Source organism: Bos taurus, chromosome 3 (assembly GCF_002263795.3).
Source record: "Bos taurus isolate L1 Dominette 01449 registration number 42190680 breed Hereford chromosome 3, ARS-UCD2.0, whole genome shotgun sequence".
Classification (NCBI taxonomy): domain Eukaryota; kingdom Metazoa; phylum Chordata; class Mammalia; order Artiodactyla; family Bovidae; genus Bos; species Bos taurus.
The window spans coordinates 86,150,194-86,165,604 of NC_037330.1; the positions used below are offsets into that span (position 1 = coordinate 86,150,194).

Below are 15,411 nucleotides of genomic sequence, written 5' to 3' on the forward strand. Positions count from 1 at the left end.
CCCTTGGACTGCACGGAGATTCTGAAGGAGATCAGCCCTGGGATTTCTTTGGAGGGAATGTTTCTAAAGCTGAAACTCCAGTACTTTGGCCCCCTCATGCGAAGAGTTGACTCATTGGAAAAACTCTGATGCTGGGAGGGATTGGGACCAGAAGGAAGAGGGGACGACAGAGGATGAGATGGCTGGATGGCATCACTGACTCGATGGACGTGAGTCTGAGTGAACTCCGGGAGTTGGTGATGGACAGGGAGGCCTGGCGTGCTGTGATTCATGAGGTCACAAAGAGTCGGACACGACTGAGCGACTGAACTGAACTGAGTAAAGGGTCTATGATCCCCAATCTTATTCCTTTAGTGAACTGAGAATAAGATAGTAATTTGCCCTAAGTGACACTGCTGCTGCTGCTAGGTCACTTGAGTCATGTCTGACTCTGTACGACTTCATAGACGGCAGCCCACCAGGCTCCTCTGTCCCTGGGATTCTCCAGGCAAGAATACTGGAGTGGGTTGCCCTTTCCTTCTCCAATGCATGCATGCACGCATGCTAAGTTGCTTCAGCCATGTCCGACTCTGTGCGACCCTATGGACAGCAGCCCTCCAGGCTCCTCTGTCCACAAGATTCTCCAGGTAAGAATACTGGAGTGGGTTGCCATTTCCTTCTCCTAAGTGACACTAGTACATAGCAAAGTTTAGTATTAAATTTGTTAAGCCTTAAATTGGCATGGAAGTCCAAGACAAAGAGCTACTATATCAAATTATTATGTATTTAATAAGGCCTTGAAGAATAACATCTGATTAAAAACAGTCAGCTATAATAAAAGATTATATTCTAAGCAACATTTGGAGGCTTACTCTGAGTAAAAACATTGAGTGAGATTAATACAAAGATGAAAAATTTACTATCCTCTTAGAGAAATAGCTACTAAAGGGAGAAAGTAAAGAGCACCCTTATGGCAGAAAGTGAAGAAGAACTAAAGAGCCTCTTGATGAAAGTGAAAGAGGAGAGTGAAAAAGTTGGCTTAAAGCTCAACATTCAGAAAACGAAGATCATGGCATCCAGTCCCATCACTTCATGGGAAATAGATGGGGAAACAGTGGAAACAGTGGCTGACTTTATTTTTCTGGGCTCCAAAATCACCGCAGATGGTGACTGCAGCCAGGAAATTAAAAGACGCTTACTCCTTGGAAGGAAAGTTATGACCAACCTAGACAGCATATTAAAAAGCAGAGACATTACTGTGTCAACAAAGGTCCATCTGTTCAAGCCTATAGTTTTCCCAGTGGTCATGTATGGATGTGAGAGTTGGACTGTGAAGAAAGCTGAACACTGAAGAATTGATGCTTTTGAACTGTGGTGTTGGAGAAGACTCTTGAGAGTCCCTTGGACTGCAAGGAGATCCAACCAGGCCATCCTAAAGGAGATCAGTCCTGGGTGTTCATTGGAAGGACTGATCTTGAAGCTGAAACTCCAATACTTCGGCGACCTGATGCGAAGAGCTGACTCACTGGAAAACACCCCGATGCTGGGAAAGTTTGAGAGCAGGAGAAGGGACGACAGAGGATGAGATGGTTGGATGGCATCACTGACTCAATGGACTCTGGGAGTTGGAGATGGACAGGGAGGCCTGGCATGCTGCGATTCATGGGGTCGCAAAGAGTTGGGACACGACTGAGCGACTGAAGTGAACTGAACCTCAAACTAAGGGATGCCTGGAGACCCAGAGACTAGAAACAGCAAGGTAGGATCCTGACCTAGAGGTTTTGAAGGGAACATGGTCCAGTTAATACCTTGATATAGGATTTGTAACCTCCTGAAAGCTAAAGAAGATATTTTTGTTGTTTTAAGCCACATAATCTGTTGCACTTTGTTATGAAAATCCCAAGAAATGAATACAGTTGTAGTTATAGGTTTTCTCCCATGTGTCTTTAAAATAGCAAGTTTCTGCATTTTTTAAAGTGATATATATTATTTATTTGGATTAAAGATAACAAATACAGAAGTGTAGAATCCTACCAACAATTTCATGACTCATCATGTCTAAGTCATATACTTTGGGAATTGATTTTTAAGACTGTATTATTTAGAAGTGTATCTGCCTCAGGTAACTAATGAAAGAATTATTCACTAGATTTTGCTATTTCCTTAAAAAAGCAAACTTTCCCATCTCATTTTCAGTAACAACTTTGATGTGAGTCACAACAGCCATCAAAGAAATACATAATAAATTGGAACATATATAAAGTGCTTTGAAGTGTTCAAAGAAATAAAGTAAAATTTGCTTTTTTTTCTTTTTTTAAAGCAGGAATGAGATACACTGACCCAACTAAGGGAAAATATGTGCTGTGAATTTCACTGTCTGGAACCAGACTTCTAAAAAGCTTACAAAAATGGAAGGGAGTTCAAAAGAAAAATAAATTTAAACTGGCTCTTATAGGATAAGGAGGTTTACACATCTCAGTTCAGTTCAGTCGCTCAGTTGTGTCCGACTCTTTGCGACCCCATGAATTGCAGCTCGCCAGGCCTCCCTGTCCATCACCAATTCCCAGAGTTCACTCAAACTCACGTCTATCGAGTCGGTAATGCCATCCAGCCATTTCATCCTCTGTCGTCTCCTTCTCTTCCTGCCCCCAATCCCTCCCAGCATCAGTCTTTTCCAATGACTCAACTCTTCCCATGAGGTGACCAAAGTATTGGAGTCTCAGCTTCAGCATCATTCCTTCCAATGAACACTCAGGACTGATATCCTTTAGAATGGACTGGTTGGATCTCCTTGCAGTCCAAAGGACTCTCAAGAGTCTTCCCCAACACCACAGTTCAAAAGCATCAATTCTTCAGCGCTCAGCTTTCTGAGAGCCAACTCCCAACTCTTACATCCATACATGACCACAGGAAAAACCATAGCCTTCACTAAAAGGACCTTTGTTGGCAAAGTAATGTCTGTGCTTTTGAATATGCCATCTAGGTTGGTCATAACTTTCCTTCCAAGGAGTAAGCGTCTTTTAATTTCATGGCTACAATCACCATCTGCAGTGATTTGGGAGCCCAAAAAAAAGTCTGACACTGTTTCCACTATTTCCCCATCTATTTCCCATGAAGTGATTGGACCAGATGCCATGATCTTCATTTTCTGAATGTTGAGCTTTAAGCCAACTTTTTCACTCTCCTTCACTTTCATCAATAGGCTTTTTAGTTCCTCTTCACTTTCTGCCATAAGGGTGGTGTCATCTGCATATCTGAGGTTACTGATATTTCTCCCAGCAAGTACATGCAAAAACAAGTAAATGAAGCCAGAGGTTTAGGGCCAATTTTAGGTCACTGTCATTTGTTTTATGAAGAAAGAAAGCTTTCTGATTGGTTCACTCATATTATTCCTACAGAAAAGCTATTAGAAGATGGTAAGAGACAAAAGAGAGAATAAAAAAAGAAAAATTGGAGAGACAGCAGCAATAACAACAGAATCCAACATATTATGTAAATACAGTTTAAAATTGACCTGACCCTACTCTAAACATCAGGTATAGTACTGGCATATAGGAGGTCAAAGAGCCATATGTATATAATCATATAATGGTAAAAACAGCTCTCATCTACTATGTTGTGGTGTAAAGCTATGAAAGATGCTTCAATACATATAAATAACATTTTTGGATATCAAAGTAAGTGAACATTCATCAGCCTTACATCTATGCCAACCACAAGATAGCTATATGTACACCAATAACCACAACAATAAGAAAAGGCCAGACTGTACATTAAAACAATGATGAATTTCCCAAATCAACAAGACCATGTTCACAATTCTTGTGTGCATGCTAAGTTGCTTCAGTTGTGTCCAATTCTTTCTGACTGTATAGACTGCAGCCTGCCAGGCTCCTGTGTCCATGGGATACTCCAGGCAAGAATACTGGAGTGGGTTGCCATTCCCTTCTCCAGGGGATCTTCCCAACCCAGGGACTGAACCAGTGTCTCTTATATCTCCTGCTTTGGCAGATGGGTTCTTTACCACTAGGCACCATCCGGGAAGCCCAATTCTTAGTTTGGACCAATTAAATCACTTTAAAGACAATCTATATGCAAGACAGGAAGCAATAGTTAGAACTGGACATGGAACAACAGGCTGGTTCCAAATAGTAAAAGGAGTACATCAAGGCTGTATATTGTCACCCTGCTTATTTAACTTATATGCAGAGTACATCATGAGAAACACTGGGCTGAGGAAGCACAAGCTGGAATCAAGACTGCCAAGAGAAATATCAATAACTTCAGATATGCAGATGACACCACCCTTATGGCAGAAAGTGAAGAGGACCTAAAACGTCTCTTGAAGAAAGTGAAAGAGGAGAGTGAAAAAGTTGGCTTAAAGCTCAACATTCAGAAAACGAAGATCATGGCATGTGGTCCATCACTTCATGGGAAATAGATGGGGAAACAGTGGCTGACTTTATTTTGGGGGGCTCCAAAAGCACTGCAGATGATGACTGCAGCCATGAAATTAAGACACTTACTCCTTGGAAGTAAAGTTATGACCAACCTACACAGCATATTAAAAAGCAGAGACATTACTTTGTCAACAAAAGTCCGTCTAGTCAAGGCTATGGTTTTTCCTGTGGTCATGTATGGATGTGAGAGTTGGACTGTGGAGAAAGCTGAGTGCCGAAGAACTGATGCTTTTGAACTGTGGTGTTGAAGAAGACTCTTGAGAGTCCCTTGGACTGCAAGGAGATCCAACCAGTCCATTCTGAAGGAGATCAGCCCTGGGATTTCTTTGGAAGGAATGATGCTAAAGCTGAAACTCCAGTATTTTGGCCACCTCATGCGAAGAGTTGACTCATTGGAAAAGACTCTGATGCTGGGAGGGATTGGGGGCAGGAGGAGAAGGGGACGACAGAGGATGAGATGGCTGGATGGCATCACTGACTCGATGGATATGAGTTTGGGTACGCTCCAGGAATTGGTGATGGACAGGGAGGCCTGGTGTGCTGCGATTCATGGAGTCTCAAAGAGTCGGACACGACTGAGTGACTTAACTGAACTGAACTGAAAGCCAATCAGGGTAAAAATAAAATAATTAAGAAATATTTTTAAGAAAGCAGGGAATTAAGGCATACTTCAGAATGACTGCCAAAAAAAAAAAATGTTAACATGCTAAATTTAATGCTCAAGTGTTAATCTTGAGTTAACCATAAAATCTGTCTATTCTAATTAGATCATTTTAAAGATTCAACGTAACTAAGATTATGATAATGTTTCAAGTTGTTTTTTTAAGATGGTAAAGAATTTCTGCTAACCCATTTTTTGCTAAAGCATTTTTCAGAGTCAATCATAAAAAAAAACCTTTACAAAAATGATGGCAATAATTAAACAATTTCTGACATCTAAAGCCATGTAGCAGAGATAGGATTCATTGAAGATATATTATCATGAATGTCAGCTAGTACAAAATCAATATGAAAATTAATAAATTATGACTATAGCATTGGCCCTCTTTGTCTTATTAAGAGTACAGTTCATACTGTGGATATTATAATCATAATCCTCTTACAATGCTTGGCAAAAATGGTGAAATAATGGATTAAGGCTCTTCTGATATTGTATAATTACTTAAAATGGGCCCAAGCCAAACAGAATCTCTTTACTGGGCTAAAATTTCATTTATAGAATATTTCATTATTGGTGGATTCATACAATTGCTATTATTAATTCAAATATAAATTTTAAATTTAATATTTTTTTCTAAAACCAGTATTTCATGTTTGAATTATCTAAAAAGCAATAATCTCTACGCATTGATACCTTAAAATGACAACAGTATAACTGGAGAAAACACTGTAAGAAATTACATCACTCATTTAACCTGCTTCTTTCCTAGTAACTGTAACTTGTGAACATGACCAGAACAAGTTTAAAATTAAACATCTGTTGAATAGATAAGAATCCTGATTGGTAATTTAATTAAGATGTATCTCTATGAATAAGCAAGAAATAATCAGATGGTAAAACTTTTTGTCCCCTAGATGCATGAATACCTTGATACCATACGCCTGTCAGCGCTAAAAAGGATCAAGTTTCAGTAGCCTTTCAATATAATTATTTTAGGAAGAATCTGAAACAATACGTACATTTGATGAAGAACTTGTGCCATGGCAACTCCACTAGTCAGCTGTTTGACATCCTGACAGGGTGCAGCAGTATTGAATGTCTGCAGCTAAAATGACATAAAGCAAGTTACTTTAATGCCATAGTCCTCACTCCACTGAATTTATATACATGAATGAGCACTGGAGAGAACACTCTGCCAAACAAAGGAAACTATACTAATAAGTTTCTATAACTGGGTTGTATTTTCATAAGAATAAACACTTAACATTTCATAAAACCACGGAATATTATACCTAAAATATTCAGATATATTGATGTCATATATGAAGTACTTCAGAATTTCTGAAAAATACATGTAGAACTCAAGAGAGTCATACTTTCTGTTTTGTCAATTTTTAGGAGAATAACATCAGAAAAAGAACTTTAAAACAACCTAATATCTGCAAGTGAAAATTTCATTCATGTCACTTGCTAGGAAAACAAAGGCTACAAATGTCAAGTTTAACACTACCTAGTTTATCACGGAGCTCTAGGCAAGACTTCTGCCTGCTACCAACAGTTATCCTTAGAGCATGAACAGTCCAGGGCGCACCTTCAACATCAAGTTGTTTCTATCTAGTTCGGTGTTAGATACTACTAACTTTCCAAATCTCTGTTAAATATTCATGTATATTTTGAGAAGAGAAGTGAAATGGCAGCAGCTCTTTCTAAGAGGTAAATACAAGATAGAAGAATTATTTAAAAGCAAATTACAATAGAGCTAAATGGATTATATATTTTCTAGAAATCCAATCTCAATCTGTAAAGATCTTAAATATACTATGATTCTCTTTTCCCACATTTATTCATCTCCTTTACTATTCAGTTATTCAATTCTAATTCCTTAGTTTATCACCATAAAACACCTTTAGTGGTTGCTGTTTATTTTGAGGTTCTAGAAATCTGTCTCTATTATCCTAACACAACATGGAAGATTGACAGAAACTAAATCGAGCCACAATTACATTCAAAGCACAAAGATAAAGATACTTTCCTGAGCTTTCTACTGTACATAGGGCACTACAGTATAAGGTGGAATTACAAGGGAACATTACCGGGTTTCCACATTTAGTAGCTTCAACTGAGAATTCAGGAGAGGAGAAAAAGACACAAATCATCTCTAGAAGATGCCACTTCTTCTCCCATGACTGCAGCATGCACAAAATGTTCTGAAGTGTGTAAGAGCCAGCTGATCAAACTAGGGTGTGTACTAGGAAAGACTTTACTAGAGATGATTCCAATAGATGGTCTTGAGTACACAAAGGACCAGGAGAAGGAAGCTTTAGGAAATAGCAACATAGAGTACAAATACAAGAAATGGTGTTTTTAGGTAAGGCATAGTTCAGTATTAATGGCTTTCTACGCATTTCAGTGCCAAGGGAGACAACCAAGGGGCACAGGTTAGAGCTCGGAAGGGCCGTGGTAAGAAACTTGGAATTAACCTTCAGGGCATTATCTATATTATAGGGAAACAGCAAAATAGTTTCTACCTCACAAGATGGTTGTGAGAATTAAATAAATTAGCAAACACAGTGTACTCAGATCTGTGTCTAGCACATGGTACAAATTCAACAGCTGTTAGCACATTAGCTAAGGGTTTCTCAAAGTGTAGAGTCCAAGACAACATGTATCAGAATCAGAAAATCCCCAAGTGATTGTTATGCACCTCATTTTTTTAGAACTATTGCTCTGGGTGATGAAGAATCACTGAAGAATAACAAGGGAGAGACATCTTTATCTTTAGTATGTTGTGGAGAGCAGTTAAGAGTGACACAGAGAAGGAGAGAGAACAGCTTTATGCCTGTGTCAGTTAGAAGGCTCCGGCAATGGTCTTTGTGATAACCTGGGATGCTGAGATGAGTTACCATAATACTGACTGAAAGGACAGCAAATTCATGGAATATGTAAAATACAAAGTAAAAAGGATTTTGCAGTCAAGTGGATGTACAAGGAAGAAAAACCCCAGGGTTTAGGGCATTTTTCAAAGGAAGATAATCATATACTTTCAGGTAAAATGTGGCTTCCATTTTTCAACCCTTCCTACTTATACTTTACACCATTAAGTTTCTATAAAATGGTTATGATTAGTGATTTTAAAAAGACAATTTCATGAGACACAGAATATTAGGCAAAATAGGAAAGAAGTATGTAAAAGGAGTAAATACACTGAGTGCCTCAAGGCCCACCACACCCAAATTAAGATCGATTTCTCCTTTTTACAGCCATGAAAAGTATTTCCTATAAGCTTTTAAACTAGTTACAAAATAGGTAACAGAGAATGTCATTTCATTTGGCTAAACTGAAAGACTTTACAACCAAAAGTGTGACTAAATTATAAAGCCCAGTACGGGGAGTATAGCCAAAGCAGCAGGATGAAAGAAAATGTATTCTTTCAGACTACTCTTCATAGAGGTGAAGAGGCCGAAGTCTCTTTGTGAGTGACCCAAAAATGACAGACAGGGCTTCCATCTCTAAACACAGTTATTTGGCAAATAGCATCTTACTGTCTTCTTTATTTTTTAAATAAAGCAAATGATCAGAAATGTGGAAATGCTGTTCCTGAACTGCTTCAATATAAATGTCAAAGAAATCAAGAAAGAAAAGGGGTTTTCACAACTGAAAGCCAACAAAAACTCAACTTTGAGTCAACTCTGGTCTCAAATTCTCTTCCTCCAGCCGCTCATTTCAGAAAGAGGATCACCGCTTTGAGTTTTAAGATCTTTATAAAAACAATTCAACCATGCTTTTTTTTTTTTTTTTTTTGTAATTTGGGCATATCCAACACTCTAATTCTATTGGTGAAATCAGAGTCCAATAACTTTAAAATTTTAAATGTCACAGAGCCAAGAGGCAGAATTAAATTCACCTTCACACACATACCTTGAACTCTCTCCACCACGTAAACGATGCCAAATTTATCTTTCAGCCCTGAATTTTTTTGCTAAGTGGCAGTATAACATTTCGAAGAATTAGTTATTTTAAGATGAATTTCAAATCATAAAATGTACCTTTTAAAACACTGCCAAAACAGGCATCTCTTCACCTAACCAACTTTTCTTGGTGACTTCTCTGTTAAGGATGGTTCTACTGTCCTAGAACAATGTGCAGCACTGAAAGAACACGGTTTACTACCATCTGTGTTCTCTCCTCCGTTATAACTTTTTTTTTTACCTTCTATCTCCTACAACTTCCTCTCAGCAGATTAACATTACTTAGATTGGCAGGGAACACATTAAGAGTCCAGGGGTATCATGACAAACGTGTCTTCCATTACCATCTTTCAATCTATCATCAAAGACGACCATTTACATTACTTCTAAGGGTTCTTCTCTGTGTCTTGAAAACTCATTTCTCCTGATTTCAATGTGTTGAAATGCATCAATCTTCTATGAAACAGTTAAAAATGTATCCCAGGTACTTAGTGGTGAAATAATCAATGGTGAAATATTAGTTTTCGAGATGAGGACCAAGACTAGGATATTTACTATCATCACGTTGATTCAATGTTGTACTAGAGATCCTAGTCAGTTTTTGTTCCTGGGGACAGAACAGCAAACAGGTTGGGCAAGGGCTCTGTCCCTAAAGTGCAAACAAGATGACTTCAGAAAATATTAAGTGTTTACAGACACAACAAAAAGGGGTTAGCAGGTTACAACGGGATATGAGTAGGGTACAGGTAGGTCACTCACTGTCACACTGTCTCTGAAACATGACACTAGACCCAAGAAATGAATGGTAAAAGTCAATCAGCCACTGAAAGAACTAGAAGAAGGATATTTCAAAGAGAAATTAAAAAGCTGTGATGCATTTATAAATAAAAACAAACAAAAAAAAACCACACAAATGCTTATCTTCCTAAAGAAAGTCAATGTAGCATGGGGGCAAAGAGAAGCATGGCATGAGGGCAGTTTGTAGAAAGTTGGAGAGGTAAGCTAACACTAACAGTGAAGTGGCTGACAATCAGCAAAGTTCCCTGCTGCTGCTGCTAAGTCACTTCAGTCTTGCCCGACTCTGTGCGACCCCATAGATGGCAGCCCACCAGGCTCCCCCGTCCCTGGATTCTCCAGGCAAGAACACTGGAGTGGGTTGCCATTTCCTTCTCCAATGCATGAAAGAGAAAAGTGAAAGTGAAGTCAAAGAAGTAAAGAAAAGCCTAGAGGCAAGAACCCAAGAAACTAAGGCAGAAGATAATTTCACAAAGGAATCATCAATTAACATAAGGATAATAAAAGTTTCCAGTTTGCCAAACCCAGTAAGAGAAGGCCTTAGAGCAAAGAATGCCAGTGCAGTGGGCTGAGGTGTAAATAAAAGTTCAAAAAGTATAAAGGATGAGTATTTAAAAATGAAAGAAATATGACTGAAGGAAAGTGGGGGGATACAGTGTGGCTCAGTAGACACCGATGGCTTTCTGTTTTTTCTCTTTAGGAGAGGGAATATTTGATCAAGTTTACATGTAGTGAGGAAGGAGCTAATGGAAAGGAAAAAATAGATACTAGAGGGGATAAATGACAGAGCAAAGTTTAAGACAACGTCGAAGGTGTGGATCTAGAGCCAGAGCCAAAGATAAGGAGGAGGTCACTTTCCTGATGGAGAGAAGCATTGGGGCTCAAATAGGATACTGATTAAGGTTTGCAAAGAGAAACATGAGAGGAACTGTATGGTTAATCTTAACAGTAAAGCTGGGCTGGGTATGGAAACAGGAGGATTTGTCTATAGCAGCATTTGGGAGGCAACAGTCTGTACATTAATTCCATTTTCTCCATAATGTTTCAGCAGCCTGAGAGAGAACTGGAGAAGCAAACAACCGATTATACTCTGTCATCTATTATCATTCCTTATGTTTTAAATAATTTTTTTACATGGGGCTTCCCTGGAGGTCTAGTGGTTAAGACTCTGCACTCCCAGTGCAGGAGGCATGGGTTCAATCCCATCCCTGGTGGGGAACAAAGATCCTATATGCTGAATGGCACAGCCGAAAAAAAATAAAATAAAAATTTTACTGTTTTTAAGGAATTTTGCCTTCCATTACAAAAAATACACAGATCTACCTACCACACCAATTAAAATGGAAGATTCTTTTGATTATTCTTGATATCTTTCTTCCTCAGTGTCTTATACAAAGTAGGAACGTCACTATTAATACTGATTAAAAGAATGGATATAGTCACGAAATAGTTTAAATTTTTTAATAAAATTCATGAAAATCTTATACTTCACCACCAACCCTCATATAAGTCAATGACATCATGAAGACTAAGTTTACTATAAGTCACATGTTTAGAGCAACAATGCAACAGATTAGGAAACACCCTTTAATTAGTAATTTACTAAGCCACACCATTAGAAGTAACTGCCTTGTTTCACGACAACCTTAAATATGGCATTTAAACCCCATACTAAGTTTAAGTGAAAATATGGGTGAACAGTCAGCTAACTGCTTTTAACTCAGAAACTCCAGATGCTTGCATTTTACTTAGAGCAAAATCTTTTTACCTCCAAAGTGTAAAGGTAGCTTTACATTATGGTTATTTACAAGAGAATTCACATACTGCCAGAAACATTCCCTGATTTCTTTCTTTTGAATTACATGCATTGAGAGAGAGAGAAATTCATCAATTACTGCCTCTTAATCTAGTCTGTTTACATTCCATTCTACACACACTCCCGGACACAAAATTAAAAAACTACTTTAGGGGTGAGCATCACTGACTGCACCTTGTGGACCATGGAGCGTCAGACTTGCCCAATATGGACTAGAAGCCACACCTAAATGCCAGCTCTCTCCGATCGCTGAGCACTTCCAAAAGGTGAGACACTTTTGTTGATCGCAATACTGAGGACAGATCCTGTCTGTCCAAACCCAACATAAATTAATAGGATTACCAAGTGCGGATAAAGTGCAAACGAAAATGCCAAGTTTTTTTTTTTTTTCTTTAAAGAAAATGCTTGTCCATTGGAAGAGGAGGGGAACCAGTGAGAACAAGAGAATACGAGCGCCCCACCCCCAACATTATCTTCTGATCCACGCAGGAAATATATACGTGGAAACATCTCTTCTAAGAGGCCTCTACAAAAACGGATGTCCTGGGGTCCGGGAGAAGCACTAACCCATGAACTAAAACCACTTCTTTGCCACCTGCGTCCAAATTAGAGCTAGGTGGTTGCAGTGGGAGGGAGGTTTCAGAGGGGGCTCTTCACTCCCAAGTAGCATAAAGGTCTCTATGAGAAGGCTGTTCTGCAGACGTAAGGCAAGGATGTCGGTGGTCCAGAAAGTCTAGAGCCTGGGCGCAGAGCAGGGGGGAGCAAATGGCCCAGCGAGGAGTAAACGGATGGGCGCTAGGCTCCCGCCACAGCTGTCAGGAGCAGGATCAGGGCGGTAAGACAAGTGTCCTTCTTCCCGCTCCCCCACCCCCACTCCCAGCTCCTTTTACCCTCCCCCCTCCCGCCCGCGAAGACAGAAACACACGTACGCACACTCACTCACCTACGCACACCTGCCCCGCGACCCGCAGGTGGCACTCTCGAGGTCAAGGGCGACTGGAGACACGGAGGGCTACGCGCAGTCCGGGGCGCAGGTGACCGTCGCTCCTCCGCAGGCTAACGTGCGAGAACCAGGCACCCCCCTGCCCCAGGAACTCGCCGCGGCCCCTCGGCCCGATTCGCCCCCTCGCACTCACCCAGATGATGAGGCTGTCGCACAGCGGGAGCTCGGACTGCGGAAGCGGCTGCGTCTCTTCCATGGCCAGGACCGCCGTCGACTACACCGCTGACGCCGACACCTCCCTCCTCCCCGCGCTCCCCCAGGAGCCGACGTCGAGGACCTGCTCGCCCACCAGGAAAGCTCGGTAGCCAGGCCCAGTGCCCTCGCCGCTCACGCGCGAAGCCTCGCGCGGCCGACGTCGCCGGCGTAACGCCCTCCTCGCCGCTGCCCCCGCCCCGCTCCGCAGTTCGCCCCCTCCCGCTTCTGGCCTGGACTGCGCCGCACGGCACCTGAGCCCCGCCCCCTCCCCTCCCCTTCTCTCCCCTCCCCTTCTCTCCCCTCCTCTCCCCTCCCCTCCCTGTCCTCCTCCCGCCCCTCCTTCCCACCCCGGCACACCTCTGCCTGGCGCACTGAGTGACCTGGGCGCGCACCAGTCACAAAGAAGATAGGTGCCTGAGAGGGACGGGTGGGGCGGGGAGGGGGCGGGAAGAGCGGGAATTGGTGGAGCAGGAGGGATTGCTGATTGGACGCACCCTCTTGGGCTTCGACCAATCAACGTGAGACAAGACTGAGCCTCCTAGAGAGAGCTCGAGCGGGTGGGAAGGGGTTTATGACCTGGCAGGTGCAGTTAGGGCGGGGGGCAATGAGTGCGCGTGCGCGATGGGGGGTTAGTGAGGTAGTCGATCGCGTAGTCCCAAGGGCACAAGTGGCCACGGGGGCCTAGGAATGTGTAGGAGAAACTCCAGGCATCTTCCCGCCTCCTTGAGAGTAGGGCAGCTCCTGGCTACACCTGTGGAGACCGACAGACTGCTTCCACAGCGTCTTCAGAGATAGATCCTACCAGTGAATAAAAACCATCCAGAAAGGGAAAGCTAATGTTCTAGGCGCTCATTAGAAAAGGATATTTTAATTTGCAGATATGGGAAAGAAATTTTTTCCTATAGGGTAAAATACTATTCAGTTCAGTCGCTCAGTCGTGTCCGACTCTTTGCGACCCCATGAATCGCAGCACGCCAGGCCTCCCTGTCCATCACCAACTCCCGGAGTGAATACTATAAAGCTGCTTAAACCAAATAAGCTCTCACAAGATCACAAAACCATGGACAATTTTATTTTAAATGAGGCAAAAGGGAAAGTCATTTACAGGTAGGAAAATGAAAAATGAAATGATCTTTTACTTTTCAAAAAAATATGAAAGGTATCAATGTACAATGCTTCTTATGTTTCTAGAGCGGTTGAAAAACCTGTCTTTTCTCAAAATGTTCATGAGGAGGTGTAAAATTGGAAACTAAGGTACTGACTGATATATAGCTTAGGTTATTGAATTGGGCTAGAATATCCCATGGACGGAGGAGCCTGTTAGGCTGCAGTCCATGGGGTCGCTAAGAGTCGGACACGACGGAGAGCCTTCATTTTCACTTTTCACTTTCATGCATTGGAGAAGGAAATGGCAACCCACTCCAGTGTTCTTGCCTGGAGAATCCCAGGGACCGGGGAGCCTGGTGGGCTGCCGTCTATGGGTCGCACAGAGTCGGACACGACTGAAGCGATTTAGCAGCAACAGCAGCAGAATATTATTACTCTCGCTTGATTTTCATCACTCATTCATAAACTCATCAGTCCATGCTATGTGTAAAACTGCAGCTGGCTCATTTATATTATTGCATCTTTATGTTTTGACATGGAATGTTTAAAACTGATCACTGCAATTAAAAGCCCCCCAATTTAAATCAGTCTCATTCTAAAACTAGAGTACATGCATTTGCTATTGAGTCCCTTAACATTATTCCAGGACTTTCTTACACTGTGTGGAGTCGTTTTATACTTCTGTACACTGGCAACACTAGTAATATGACTTAATGAAAAGTAAAAGATCTAGGAATTGAAGACCTGGTCTGGGTCTTGATTTTACTCTTCACTGGCAATGTTGACAGCTTTCTCCTGTGGAACCTACCCTCCACCTTCCTAAAATGATGAGAATGACACTAACCTCCCCTGGGTACCTCATAAGGGCAAAAATGACAATGGACGTGGAAGGTTTTTATGAATGGAAAACTCTTTTGCAGATATGAGTTACTACAATCATATATGCTTAGAAGTGTATGAGAACGTGTCTCTAAGAGCCACATTAGTGACTACTGGAAATATTTAAGAAGGGGCAACTGAAGGGCAATTGAGTTATCTTTCTGGGATCTATACAATCAGGAATAGATGCCCAGTTTTCTTCATGATACTAGATTCAATAGGAAAATATTAACATGTGAAGGACATGATTGTGAATTTAAAGAAATATTTCAAATTTGAAAAGTTAGAAAAGTGTAAAACATGAATCATTGAAATAAAACAATACAAAATGTTGAAAAGAGTAAAGTGTACTTTCATATACAACTGGAACAAGCATTTTAGAAATTTTTTTCTGTTTTTAATTATAAGATTATCTTGTATTACATTGGACCAGAAAAAAAAAAGATGTTAAAAGAAATGCCTAATACAATGTAGGCTGTTATTTTCCAACTGTTGGCATTCATTTCTAAAAGTCAGCACCCATTATTTGGAGAACTGGATAAAATTAA

General features: G+C 40.9%; 1 protein-coding gene across 4 annotated transcripts in view; it reads right to left on the minus strand.

Moving 5' to 3' along the window:
* The window catches only part of HOOK1 (hook microtubule tethering protein 1), a 122,308-nt gene that overhangs the window by 58,546 nt on the left and 48,351 nt on the right, over positions 1 to 15,411 (minus strand). Inside the window, exons 1-3 of one of the 4 annotated variants that reach the window (XM_059884922.1) lie at positions 13,235 to 13,454; positions 12,816 to 12,959; positions 6,120 to 6,205 (exon numbers count right to left, since the gene is read on the minus strand). In XM_059884922.1, coding sequence (XP_059740905.1) covers positions 6,120 to 6,205; positions 12,816 to 12,878 — 149 coding nt within the window. In that variant the 5' untranslated portion in view covers positions 12,879 to 12,959; positions 13,235 to 13,454. The other 3 variants (XM_024989802.2, NM_001206870.2, XM_059884923.1) reach the window with 3 other exon arrangements.